Source organism: Oreochromis aureus, linkage group 9 (genome assembly GCF_013358895.1).
Source record: "Oreochromis aureus strain Israel breed Guangdong linkage group 9, ZZ_aureus, whole genome shotgun sequence".
NCBI lineage: Eukaryota > Metazoa > Chordata > Actinopteri > Cichliformes > Cichlidae > Oreochromis > Oreochromis aureus.
Window position 1 is genome coordinate 5,475,185 of NC_052950.1, and position 13,137 is coordinate 5,488,321.

Consider the following 13,137-nt stretch of genomic DNA (forward strand, 5'->3'; position numbering starts at 1 on the left):
ATGAATATACATAAAACTAAATACTCCTCAGAGAGTGAGGTGCCTTGGTGAGGCTTTAATTATGTGAATGCGTCTTGGTTTTATTTGAAAATGTAATTTCTTTGTATTCTCGCAGTTGGGGGGGTGGGTGCAAAAGTTCCCTGATGAATTTGTACATTTTCTCACTTACAAAGAAATGATCGGTCTCTAGTTTTTATAGTAGTTTCATTTTATAATAGAGAGAGACAGAAAAACAACCAAAAAGTCTAGAAAGGAAAATACATGAAATTCTAAATTAATTTGCACATCACTGTGTGAAATAAGTATTTGATCCTCTACAAACCATTGAGAATTCTGGCTCCCACAGACTTGCTGTGAGCCCACGTGGCACACAGATTATGATCAGTCAATCAGTTACAAATACTCCTGATGTCAATTTGTTATGTCTATAAAACAAATCTGTTTTTTCCAGTCCAACATCTCCACCACCATGGGCAAGACCAAAGAGATGTCAAAGGATGTCAGGAACAAGACTGGAGACCCTCACAAGGCTGGGATCAAGACCATCAGTAAAAAACACTTGATGAGAAGGTGACCACTGTTGGTGCGATTATTCAGAAATGGAAGAAATAAAAACGGACCATTAATCACCTCAGTCTGGAGCTCCCTGCAAGATCTTGTTTCACGAGTACGAGCCCATCCTTAAGTTTGCCAATGAACAGCTAATTGATTTAGAGAAGGTTTCAAGAGAGTGCTGTGGTCTGATGAAAACTAAATCTAGCTTTCTGACATTGATTCAACCCTCCATGTTTGGAGGAAGAAAAATGCAGAGTGACCAAAAAAAACTTCATCCCCACAGTCCAAGCATGGAGATGGAAAAATTATGCTTTGGGGCTATTTGTCTGCACAGGAAGACTCCACTGCACTGCACTCTCATTGGTAGTGTCTTCGGTGGCTCCCCTGAGATTTTATGTCGTCCTGCCCACTTCACCAGCGGTTTTATCAGTGGTGTCTGGTTGCCAGTTCAGCACTGGAAGCTATTTGTGGCTCAGGGAGACAGAAAGAGAATTGTATTTGGCAAATTTAAGTTACAAAGGGTGACACTTGATAAACGTTCGCGGAAAAGACTGAAATGACCATAAATGAAAGTAAAAAATACAGCTGACTGACATACTACCTGCTAGTAAATACATTAACGGGTCACCTAGGCAACCTGAGCTGTAGTCACTAGCTGGCAGCTTGAAAGCGACACAGCTTTACACCAAAACATTTTCGGAAATACGACGTTTCCAGCTTTCAGTTGTACTCATCCTCATCCTGTATTCATATACATACGAAAATGTCTGTTCTGCAGGCACAGCATCGACAATGAGAACACGGTTGCCTGGGATGGAGTCGCATTTCCTGCTTGAACTAAGTTCCAGCTTTCCTTCCGTCTTTCCGTCTTTAGCTGTTGTTTTGGCGGAGGGAGTAATGCGAGCCCGTGCTACCGCGTGCGCGTAACTAGGTACATGAGCTGAGGGAGTAGAGATGAGGAGGCAGCGGATGCTAGGCAGAAAACCCGCTTTCGGATTGGCTGAGAGACACTGGTACCCAGCTCAGTGAAGCTCGAGAAATTCGCCTCAAACAACCGGAAGTTCCACCGGAAATCGCATTCTTACGTTGTAATCCCGCAAACTGTATTAAAATAATATTTGGGATAGAATAGGTTTTCACACAAAGTATTACGTCACATTTCATTATATCAGATAAATTGAGTTCCGAAAGTACTGACCAAAAACTTCGCGGTATGCGGTTTTCTAACGGCAGGTTTTGGCCGCATCCTGGCACGTGTGCGCGGTTGCTGCTAGCTTTACTTTGGTCCAGAGAAAGAGTGAAGGATGTGACTGAAGCCTCTTTCGCATGCCTCATCGGCCCTGACTCACTACGCCGTTTGTGTACACTCCTACTGCACTTTGCCTACGAAATGGAGCTCGATGGAAATTAGCAAGCGTGTACCTCTTCGAATTCTCACCCTTACCTTTGGAGAATGATCCACCGGCAGGTTATTTTATCCCAGGTAGGTCGCCTCCATTGTTGCCTTTACGTTGATGTAGTCTCATATCCTGCCAGTCTCCAGCAGCGGGCCCAGCGTTCGGTAACCCGCATTTATGTCATTCTCTTCCGTGTGGAGGAAACGTTACGCTGAAATGTTTAAACAGTAAGTGATTTATTGTAACAGTACATAACGTCAGCAAAAATATTCAAGTACATATAGTAGCAGCACTTAGGCAGAGTGCCTTTTCAGAGGCGGTTTACTTTAAAGCCAAACGTGTTTCCCCAGTAGCTTAATTTTCTGTTGCTGCAAGGGCGTAACATCCTTTAAAGTTGTTATTTTGTGTAATAAAACATCTAAATTCAAACTGTGTCAGCTGTATTACGCGTGCCGAATTGAAGGGTGGCGACTGCTCTATGAAGATATTAAGCCATGTTTCAGTGAAAACCTTGCCCTCCTCTGGTAAGCAGCGCTGCATTAAATTAATTAATTTCTTGAATGATGTTTGGCGTGAATGTATTGGGAGTGAAGATGTCGGGGCCCTACAGCGTCGCGCTGAGTTCTTCCTCCTTATTTGTAGTGTACCACGAGCAGGCTATATAAGAGAAAGGCTTACCCCCTTCAGTCTTTGTACGAGGATTCCCATCAATAAAATCCTCTTAAATACTGGAGCCACACATGATCTGTGTATTTCCTTTTGTTTGCTTCTGTTCTTTGGAGACATGATAATAATAATAATAATAATAATAATAATAATAATAGAAAAGGTATAGCCATGAAGAGACAGCATTTTTCCAAGTTTGAGGGATGCATATCACCAGTGATGGTGGTTGTCTAGCTGTCAAGCTGCTGAGTAAATTGTGACCCACATAAATCCCTGTAACAATGGGGAAAAGGCAACGTTTACTAGGTATTGCACACTACCATTTGGTTCTCACTATGAACTCAGATCTTCCAGTATCAATAGGGCAAAACTAATTTTTGCTGGGTTTTCTGTTCTGCTTCTGAATGGATGCCACTGATTTGCCACCAGCTATTTTTAACATATTCATAATTATGCACATAGGTATGGTTGGTACCACTTAATGGTGGATATTCTCCCATATATGCAATGTTTCTGTTGTTTAATGTCAATGATGTTCATAGTTCCTTTAACTGCATGCAAGTCTGCAGTGGTTGGCTATCTCCCAAGGCGAACTCAGGTAGTTTATGATGAATATGAGATCCAGACCCTGATCTTTTCATGTATCACCCACTCCACTGTAAGTCACACAGGGCTGAATAATGTTTCTACTAGAAAGTCTAAGAGGTTTGAGCACATCTTTGTGACCTGAGCTCTGAAGATAAGCGTTTTATGTTTATCTTTCTGTGGGTGTTGCAATAATGAAAACGATAAGCAATTTGAAATTGACAAGCACTGTTTTCTTTGAGTGGTTCACCTTCTTATGCTAAGAAATGTTAATCAAGTAGACCCAAGTGAAAAGGATTTTTCTTATGCATTGTTAAATTTAAAGCATGATAAAACAGAAAAGCACTTTGCTATTTTAAGGGAAATCCCTACTTAACCAATCCATTCTTCTGTTTGATTGGGGTCTCTGAATATTGAAAAAAGCATAATCATAATTATTTCTCACTTATATAATTTGATTGATAGTTAACATTAACATTCACCAGGTGGATGTTGAACTACTTGGGGGTGGGGTTAGGTTTCATGCTAACCAAGCGTAGTTTCAGAAACCTGAAATTAATAGCTTTCAAATGAATTCTCTTCCATGCATTTTGGCTTTATAGATCTTCACTTGTGAGATTACATTTGGATACACCAGGTAGATGAAAACTTTGTTGTTTTGTTCCAACAGAACTAAACAATGAGTGAGTTTTGGCTAAGGTGAAAGAAAATACACTCATTTGATTTAAAACGCAAGATAAAATAGTCTCATAGTGAAAATAAAAAAAATTTATTCATAATTAAATGTAACAAGTTCTGATCAAATCAGCTGAATGTTGAATTATCTTTACATAATTCAGCATCATTGTGGATTGCATATGTAAAAACATATTAGTTACACTGGCAAGAAGAAAGTCAGCTTTATCAAGAGAATTCTGTCAAACCAAATAGAAGTGGAACATTTTCTGTTTGGCTGGAGAGAGGCCAAGTCAGGTCAACATGTACAGAAAGAGGAGCAAGACAGTTACTGTAGCAAGAGCAGGTTAAACATTTTTTTTTCTGCTCATGCTAACTGTCATGGCAACTAGGATACAGTCAAAATAACATCCAATATGGGAAAATCCTGTTTCGAGTGGATAACTCCTCGAAGTGATCAGGTAATGATATATAATAATTAAAACTACCATGATGTTCCTGCCACAGCTGGCTGCCTAACATTATTTCCTGCCACCTGAGAGTTTTTCAGCAGAATAAATGACAACATAAAAATTGATCTAAGTAAGCAGGAATACTGTAAATAAGCCAAACTGCAGTTTAAAAAGAAATATGAAAATGGAATAATTTAGGATAAGTGCAGCAGCTTCTGCCACTTACCTGTAATGTAATCATTTCATACTTTAGCCTGTTAAAAGACACTGCTTAAATGTATATGCAAGAAACAGAAGAGGCAGATTTCCAGTAACAGTAAAAGTGTACTTGATAGAAGACTATCACTGCATGATAAGTGTAGCCTGTAGCTTTTTTCATTCAAGGGGTTTAAAGGACTAAAGGTAGTTTAAAGGTAGGCATTTGAGTCACCAGTTTCTTTTTAGTGATTTTTGCAGAGAAAAGTTATACGCAGTCAGAAGCTCTGCAAGCACTTATTAGAGTTTGATGAGTATCAAAGCTCACAATACAAAAAAACTCAACGTAAGCAGCACTTACACTGTTTTCTAGCTGTTTAACCTTTCAAGTGACAGAAAAAAGTGTGCAAGCTATCATAAAGTGGCCATTTACTGCATGATGACAGCAACTGCTGCTGCAACCGACTAACTTGATTAATAAAGTGGAAATTGTTTGATCATGGATTATTTCTGTCTCTAATATGATTGTCCTAGTATTGCAAGCTTTAAACAAAAACAACATCTGCAATTTAAATGTGTGTAGTTGGGGACTGGTAGAGATAGGTGTTTTCAGTTTTGTGTGTGTTTGTTAGCAGTCACTGCTTTGTGTCACTTGGTTTGATTTAGACAGTAGCGACAACTGTACAACATGTTTATCAAGTTTTACCGGGACATTATAAGAAGCAGAGTATGTCATTGGTCTTTATTCCTAATGATTTAGCATAATAGCAGTTTTTGTTTCAGTCCTTTAACATCCCTTTTAGAATTTTATCATGGCTAAATTGTGGATATTTTAATATTGAACGATTCAAATAATGCTGAGAGATAATTTGATTTTAATGACTTTTCTCATCTAAATAAAATACGGAAGGAATTAATTCTTCTTTATTCCCAAGAAAGTTAATTTGATTTTGTGCATCAAAATGGCTGTGTTAAGTGTCTACAGAGGGAGGTGTGAGTAAAATGATAAATATCCAAGTGAGTGAGTCAACCCCAAACTCATCCTCTTAAATAAATGACGCTACTTTACCACTTTTAGCACAACAGACCTAAATCTGATCCTCCACACTAGAGTTTTAAAGCCAGTACTGAAACCAAGGGGAAAAAAAGAAGATACTTAATACCATTTCCAATGCCACTGGGGAAAACAGAGCAAAAACTTCAGAGCTGTTATTAAAAAAATGGGAAAAGATTAGAATAACACACGGTAACAACACTATTTAAGATGTCTGACGTAGTGCAAAAAACATGCCAACCACGTTAGCATTTATGATAACTCTTTAATTTACTGTGAAACTGGAGCTTTACTGACCTCTCAAACTCCTTTATGAGGAATGCTTTGGTTCGTTGTGCTGCTTGACTTTGTTGCCACCACTTTGTTGCGTCATTTGCACAATATAATATAATATCAAATATGTTGTGTCTTGGTCCAACTTTTTAAGCAGCTGCCCAAAGATGTCCTTTTTTACATGTAACTACGTTAGTAAATTCCATTCATTCTTGACTTTTTCTGTCTATTGGAGTGCAGGTAGCGAGTGCTCCTGCCACACTTGGTGGAGTCGTTTGTTTACATTTATATCGAACATCACCAGCTGCTAGTGTGTCCTCGTCTGTAGCTCAGTTGTGTGTTGTTTCCACCTTCAATGGGAACAATATCTTGCTAATTAATGCACTTTATAGGATGTTTTTGAAGTAGCTGTCTTTTTCAACTCATCGGAGGCTGACATGTGGCTCTTGCTCTCAGATATATCCCGGCTTGTCTTGTTGTTGCTGCGTGCACTATAGAAAGTGCATAGCATTGTTATAGAAGTGATTGCAGTATGACATTTTCATACCATGCAACAATTTAAACCAGTATTATCACAGATGATGGGATATGGAACAGCCTGAGAAGACTATTGTTGGTATTAATACTATTATAAATCAGCATGCTGTTATGATTGTGATTTTTAGTATCTCACGACCCGTTTTTTTTGTTCTTTTACTTTTTGGATAACGCTACTGCACACACAGCACCAGGGCAAACATAGCATGCCATTCACGGCCTAAAAGTGTTTTTCCTTAAGAAATTAATCTGTGGTCAGTATTGTGGTAGACCTCAGTTTCACTAAGCTGTCTTTCCATTGAATTTTTAATTCCACAGACAAAAACTCAAGAACAATAAAAAACAAAACAAAACAAAAGCTAAATTTACTTTGCCAGCTTAAGTCTGTGTGCAAGAAACACTCATGTGGAAGGCGTTATTCTGCAGAATGGAAATGTAGGGACACAAACAGATCTTAACAGGAAGAACTAGTATCTGCAAGTTTCACTACATGCAAACAGTATCAGTCAAAATATTCAATCCACATCTACCCATGGCTGTATTTCCAGCTAAAACTGCTAGACAGCTTGACAGTTATTTAACAGAACTGAAGTTGCTTGGACTTACTCACTGGAGTTTGTGTACACCTTTAAGCATTATGGGAACTCTATAGTAGTTCTCAAAGTTTTTGTACTGTATAATGTAGCAGATATATTCAATGTTTGTGTGTCCTAAATACATGGGAGAACAACAGGAGTCTAATCTTCTCCGGGCAGGAACTCTTGCATCATTTCAGTACACTTTAGGTTTTTTCCTATTCTCAACTGTTATTGACTACAGTACATAAAATGATCTCCAACAAAAGACATACATCAACACCAAACACACTAGACTGACACTGCAATGTTGTAATCAATCTGCAGATCTTTTCTCCTGTATTGTACTGTGTGTACTTCTGTCAAATGATAGAGTAATTTGATGGAGTAACTCCAACTTACTTTTAAAAATAAAAACATTACATTATATTTAACCCTAGAACACTATCGCTGGGTGATTTATACCCGAGCAAATACATTTACATGATTTCTCTCTCCTGCAGCTGTTTGCGTGTCGAGGAGCCTGTTGTCATGGCTGTGTGTAGGCAGGCAGGGAGGAAGGACCCAAAATGCAGGACTCGGAGGCAGATATAAACTCAAAACACACCGCTTTATTGGCGGACGGAAAAGGCACATAAACTTAACTAAACTGAGAATACAGAAATAAACTAAGCAGACAGGCAGGCTAGCAGACGGAACACACAGTTAACTTGAGGGTAGGAGACGTTAACGATGCGACAGAGAACAAAGGTAACACAGGGCTAATATACACACGGCAGTAATCAAGGAATGAGGCACAGAAGGGGAACACACCTGGGAGGAATCACAGCTGACGAGACAGGGGAATAGTAAACCCGAACACACTGACACCAGACACGAACCTCCAAAGTAAAACAGGAAACAAGAAACAACTTACAAGGAGGCAGACAGACACTGCACTTAATCTAGAAGAATAATCAATACTATAGAAATATACCAAAATATAAAGAACTGAAGAAGCTGGGTCAGAATGACCCAGAACCGTGACAGTACCCCCCCCTCAAGGGCTGGCTCCAGACAGCCCAACACGACAACAACAAAAGAAGAAACGTCACAAAACAGAAAACAACCCAACCAGGGCGGGCGGTGGGGTCCCGGAAGGAGGACAGAGTCCAAAAACAAAACCAAAACCCAGGTGGTCAAAAAGCACAGACCTAACAAACAGTTCAGGGGCCGACCCGGAGGCCGACCGCACAGGAGGCCAAACCAGTTCAGTTCCGGAGGCCGACCGTGTGAAAGGCAGCGGCAGCGGGCAGGTCCGGAGGCCGGCCATGCAGTAGCCAGTGGCGCGGACACAGTTCTGGGGCCGACTGTATGGACGGCAACGGTGTAGAAACAGTTCTGGGGGCCGACCGTGCTGGCGGCAACGGCGGCGAGGCAAACGAAGGCAGTCTGGAGGCCGCCACGCGGAAGGCAGTGGCGGCGACGCCCAACCATCGGCCCGGAAGGGGCCGTCCACGACAACAAGGGCGTCCAGTCATAGGCCTGGAAAGCGCCGGACAGGACGAGCAGGACGGACAGGACGGACAGGAGAAGCTGAAGCCGAAGCAGAGGCTGGACCAGGCGAGGACGAAGCCGAAGCAGAGGCTGGCCCAGGCGAGGACGAAGCCGTAGCCGAAGCAGGTGCTGGTGCTGGCGACGCTGGAGCTGGCGACGAGGAGGCTGCTGCTGCAGGCGACGCTGGAGCTGATGCTGAATCTGGGCCAGGCGGCTGGAGGCTCGGAGGCTGGACCAGGCGAGAATGGCGCTGCAGGCGGACGGCGTGGAAGCCGGAGACGGTGGCGCTGCAGGCGACGGCGTGGAAGCCGGAGAGCGGTGGCGCTGCAGGCGACGGCGTGAAGCCGGAGACGGTGGCGCTGCAGGCGGCGGCGTGGAAGCCGGAGACGGTGGCGCTGCAGATGAGGATGAGGCTGCAGCTGGACCAGGCGATGGCGAAGCAAGCGATGAGGCTGGACCAGGCGAGGCTGAAGACTCGGAGGCTGGACCAGGCGGGGCTGAAGACTCGGAGGCTGGACCAGGCGGGGCTGAAGACTCGGAGGCTGGACCCAGGCGGGGCTGAAGCTGATGCAGAGGCTGCGGCTGCTGCAGGCGTGGATGAAGCTGCGGCTGCTGCAGGCGACGCGGGCGGCTGAAGCTGGACCAGGCGACGGCGTGGGTGAAGCTGGAGCTGGACCAGGCGGCGTGGGTGATGCAGGTGATGAGGAGGCTGCAGCTGGCGAGGGTGGAGACTCTGAGGCTGCAGCTGGTGGCGGCGTGGAAGCCGGAGACGGAGGCGCTGCAGCAGGTGACGCCGATGTGGCTGCTGCTGCCGGCGGCGCTGAAGCAGATGAGGAGGCTGCTGCAGGTGGCGTGGATGAGGCTGCTGCCGCAGGCAACGCTGAAGCAGATGAGGAGGCTGCTGCAGGTGGCGTGGATGAGGCTGCTGCCGCAGGCAACGCTGAAGCAGATGAGGAGGAGGCTGCAGCTGGCGCTGCAGGCGACGCTGATGAAGCTGGCGCTGCAGCTGGCGAGGGTGATGAGGCTGCTGCAGCTGGCGAGGATGATGAGGGCGCTGCAGCTGGCGAGGATGATGAGGGCGCTGCAGCTGGCGAGGATGATGAGGGCGCTGCAGCTGGCGAGGATGATGAGGGCGCTGCAGGCGGCGAGGATGATGAGGGCGCTGCAGGCGGCGTGAATGAGGCAGGTGGCTGGACGGGCGCCTCGGGCCCCCCAGCTGACGAGGCAGGTGGCTGGACGGGCCTCGGGCCCCCAGCTGACGAGGCAGGTGGCTGGACGGGCCTCGGGCCCCCAGCTGACGAGGCAGGTGGCTGGACGGGCTCCTCGGGCCCCCCAGCTGACGAGGCAGGAGGCTGGACGGGCTCCTCGGGCCCTCCAGCTGACGAGACAGGAGGCTGGACGGGCTCCTCGGGCCCTCCAGCGGAGACAGTCACAAAACCAGCGGGCACAGGGGCCCCTGGCAGGAACAAAACAGAACCAGCAGGCACACGGGCCTCTGGCAGGGACAGAACGGAACCAGCAGGCACACGGGCCTCTGGCAGGGACAGAACAGAACCAGCAGGCACACGGGCCTCTGGCAGGGACAGAACAGAACCAGCAGGCACACGGGCCTCTGGCAGGGACAGAACAGAACCAGCAGGCACACGGGCCTCTGGCAGGGACAGAACAGAACCAGCAGGCGCACGGGCCTCTGGCAAGGACAGAACAGAACCAGCAGGCGCACGGGCCTCTGGCAGGATTAACTCTGACTGGAGCTGAGTAACACCTAGGTTTGGCTCAGGCAGCCACAGTTGGGTGCAGTCCTCAGCTGACTTCTTTATATCCAGGGGGCCAGAGTTAACCGAATGCTGATATTTAACCTCTGGGGAGGCCCCGGAAAGAGTAAAAGTCTCAGAGTTAGCCAGGTCTGGAGGAGCAACAACAGTCGGTGTGGGGCTATTTTCCTCCTGAAAATGAGTGGGTGGAGATGGTGGCTGAGGAGCTGGCAATACAAGAGAGTGCACTGAACTCGACTGAACAGGAGGAGACTGAACTGACTGGAGAACAGGTTGTAGTGGTGGTTGTGGTAAAGGTGGAACTGGTGATTGAGTGACTGACAGAGCAGCAGGGGACTGAACCGGGGACCGTTGGGCAGCTAAGCGAGCTTCTGGCTGGGCAGCTAAGCGAGCTTCTGGCTGGGCAGCTAAGCGAGCTTCTGGCTGGAGAGTTGGTTGCAATGAAAGAGAAGTGGGTGGTGGCATAGGTTCTCCTGAGCCTCCAGAGCACAGTTTACCCTGCTGGATGAGCTCAGAGGAAACGGTTTTCCTTAGATTCTTCTGCTCTAAGTGAACGGGCGAAAAACAGTCTGGACTCAAGGAAGAAACAGGAGGCAGAGATGGCTCAGCTGAGCTGTCAGTGGAGGGAAGAGGCTGCACTAGCTCAAAAGTCTCAGGAAATGCTAGTTCAGCAGCAACAAGCACTTTCCTGGAATTTTCAGTCTCACAGTTGACCTTCAGTTTATTTGTTATGGTTCTGGGCTCCAAAGGAGCATGAACAAAGTCCTTTAAATTTCCTGAGATGGAACAGCCCCCCTCAGACGGAACAGGAAAAGTGTTTTTCTCACTCACCCCAGCTGGCCACTCAGGAGTTCCAGAATCCAGCTGAGTTAAGGGGGACTGGCGGCGTGAGCGGCGTTTCCTCCCAGATAAGGGAACAGAAGCGACGGAGGAAACTGGTGATGGTGGAGGGAGGAAAACTTGCTCCTCATCCTCGGACCACATCGCCGCCAAGAAGGAGGCCGGTGAATTGGGCTTGGAACAGCACGCGGAGGGATCCCGCGGCAGAGGTGTGGAAACGCCTCTCCCCCGTGACGGTCGCTGCTGCCTAGCGGGAAGCTCCGTGCCCCGCGGCTGCTGCTGCGGTGGCTTCGGGTTAGCAAACTGGGAGCTGGCAAAAGCTGCGAGCTCCCGAGCTTGTAGCACCTCCTGGGCTTCGTGCAGCTGGTCCATATAGCCCATAAATCCTCTTAGCTGGCGCAGGTGAGGATTTCCCTCCAGGATTGCTTTGATAGCGTTAATCCCAACCGCCATAGCCTTGGAGTCTTTAGTGAGGGAAATCCGCTTCATCAAACCTTGGATGCGGGTGAAATCATACTCCCGGGACGAGTCCGCTGGGTCCGTGTACTGGTCGCATCGTTCTGTCATGGCTGTGTGTAGGCAGGCAGGGAGGAAGGACCCAAAATGCAGGACTCGGAGGCAGATATAAACTCAAAACACACCGCTTTATTGGCGGACGGAAAAGGCACATAAACTTAACTAAACTGAGAATACAGAAATAAACTAAGCAGACAGGCAGGCTAGCAGACGGAACACACAGTTAACTTGAGGGTAGGAGGCGTTAACGATGCGACAGAGAACAAAGGTAACACAGGGGCTATATACACACGGCAGTAATCAAGGAATGAGGCACAGAAGGGGAACACACCTGGGAGGAATCACAGCTGACGAGACAGGGGAATAGTAAACCGAACACACTGACACCAGACACGAACCTCCAAAGTAAAACAGGAAACAAGAAACAACTTACAAGGAGGCAGACATACACTGCACTTAATCTAGAAGAATAATCAATACTATAGAAATATACCAAAATATAAAGAACTGAAGAAGCTGGGTCAGAATGACCCAGAACCGTGACACCTGTGCCTTCACTAGGGAAGTCTCAAATGTCCCAGGAATGGGTGGACCAAAGACCAGCTTTCCAGAGTCATTATTTTGTTTTAGGAGGTTTTTTTTTCATGTTGTTAGACATGGCACAGTTGAAAGTAAAAGAAGACCACTCTAATTTGTCATGTGTTGTCATATTTTGATATATTTGATTACTTTTTATTCGTTATATTATATCGGGTAAAAATCACCCGGCATTAGTGATTGTGTTACTATTTATAGCGATAGTGTTCTAGGGTTAAGCCTTTTAAACAGAGTTCAGAATGTCCTTTTCCCCAGCAACTGCTTGAGATTGCTGGGAAAACCATTAGAGCTCTGCATTGATGGTATAGCCCAAGACTTCACTGCATCAGCAATCTGCTCCGGATCTGTTTAAAGTACAAATAGAAGTATTGATATTCGGTTTGTTATTAGGTTTTACCAAGAGCTCAGGTCATGTTTCTGATTCAGAATTGAGTGGATTGTTACTTTGTATTAAGTTGTTTTAGCAATTTGTTTTGATTCTGTTTTTAGATCTACAGTACATTATTTACAGGGACCAATAGGATCGACGGGTACATTAGCAAATGGCTCCAGTCTTAGTTTAAAAAATAAAAGCTCCAGCGGGGGTCAACTTAGCGCTGTTACTAAATCAATGGGTTTGGGTTAAGTTAGTGTCACAAGCTGTGCTGACAGAATAAATGATTGTATGAATGAAACTTCATTCGAACGTGACTATTTATTATGAGCCTAAAACAAAATCCAATCCTAACCATAGCCAATGGCCAGCTGTGAGATGAAGCGAAGACTACTAAGTGACCGCATTCCTGATGATAGTCAGGTCACTCAGATTAATACTAGTTCTTTAGTACACTGTGTTCTGCAATACCTTGTTCATGAAACTCATGAAACTTGTTCATGAAAATCATTATGTAAAGTCCATGTTACTCTCAT

The 13,137-nt window shown here is 45.6% G+C and overlaps 1 protein-coding gene across 4 annotated transcripts in view; it reads left to right on the forward strand.

Moving 5' to 3' along the window:
• Nucleotides 1-313: 313 nt before the first annotated feature.
• Nucleotides 314-13,137, forward strand: part of LOC120442037 (E3 ubiquitin-protein ligase HECW1-like) — a 40,444-nt gene continuing 27,620 nt past the window's right edge. For all 4 annotated transcript variants that reach the window (XR_005614481.1, XM_039617752.1, XM_039617751.1 and 1 more), the window contains exon 1: nt 314-2,038. Coding sequence is in view for 1 of the 4 variants with exons in the window: in XM_039617750.1 (XP_039473684.1) it covers nt 2,009-2,038 (30 nt within the window). In the remaining 3 variants the exon portion in view is untranslated. The remainder of the gene's footprint in view (nt 2,039-13,137) is intronic.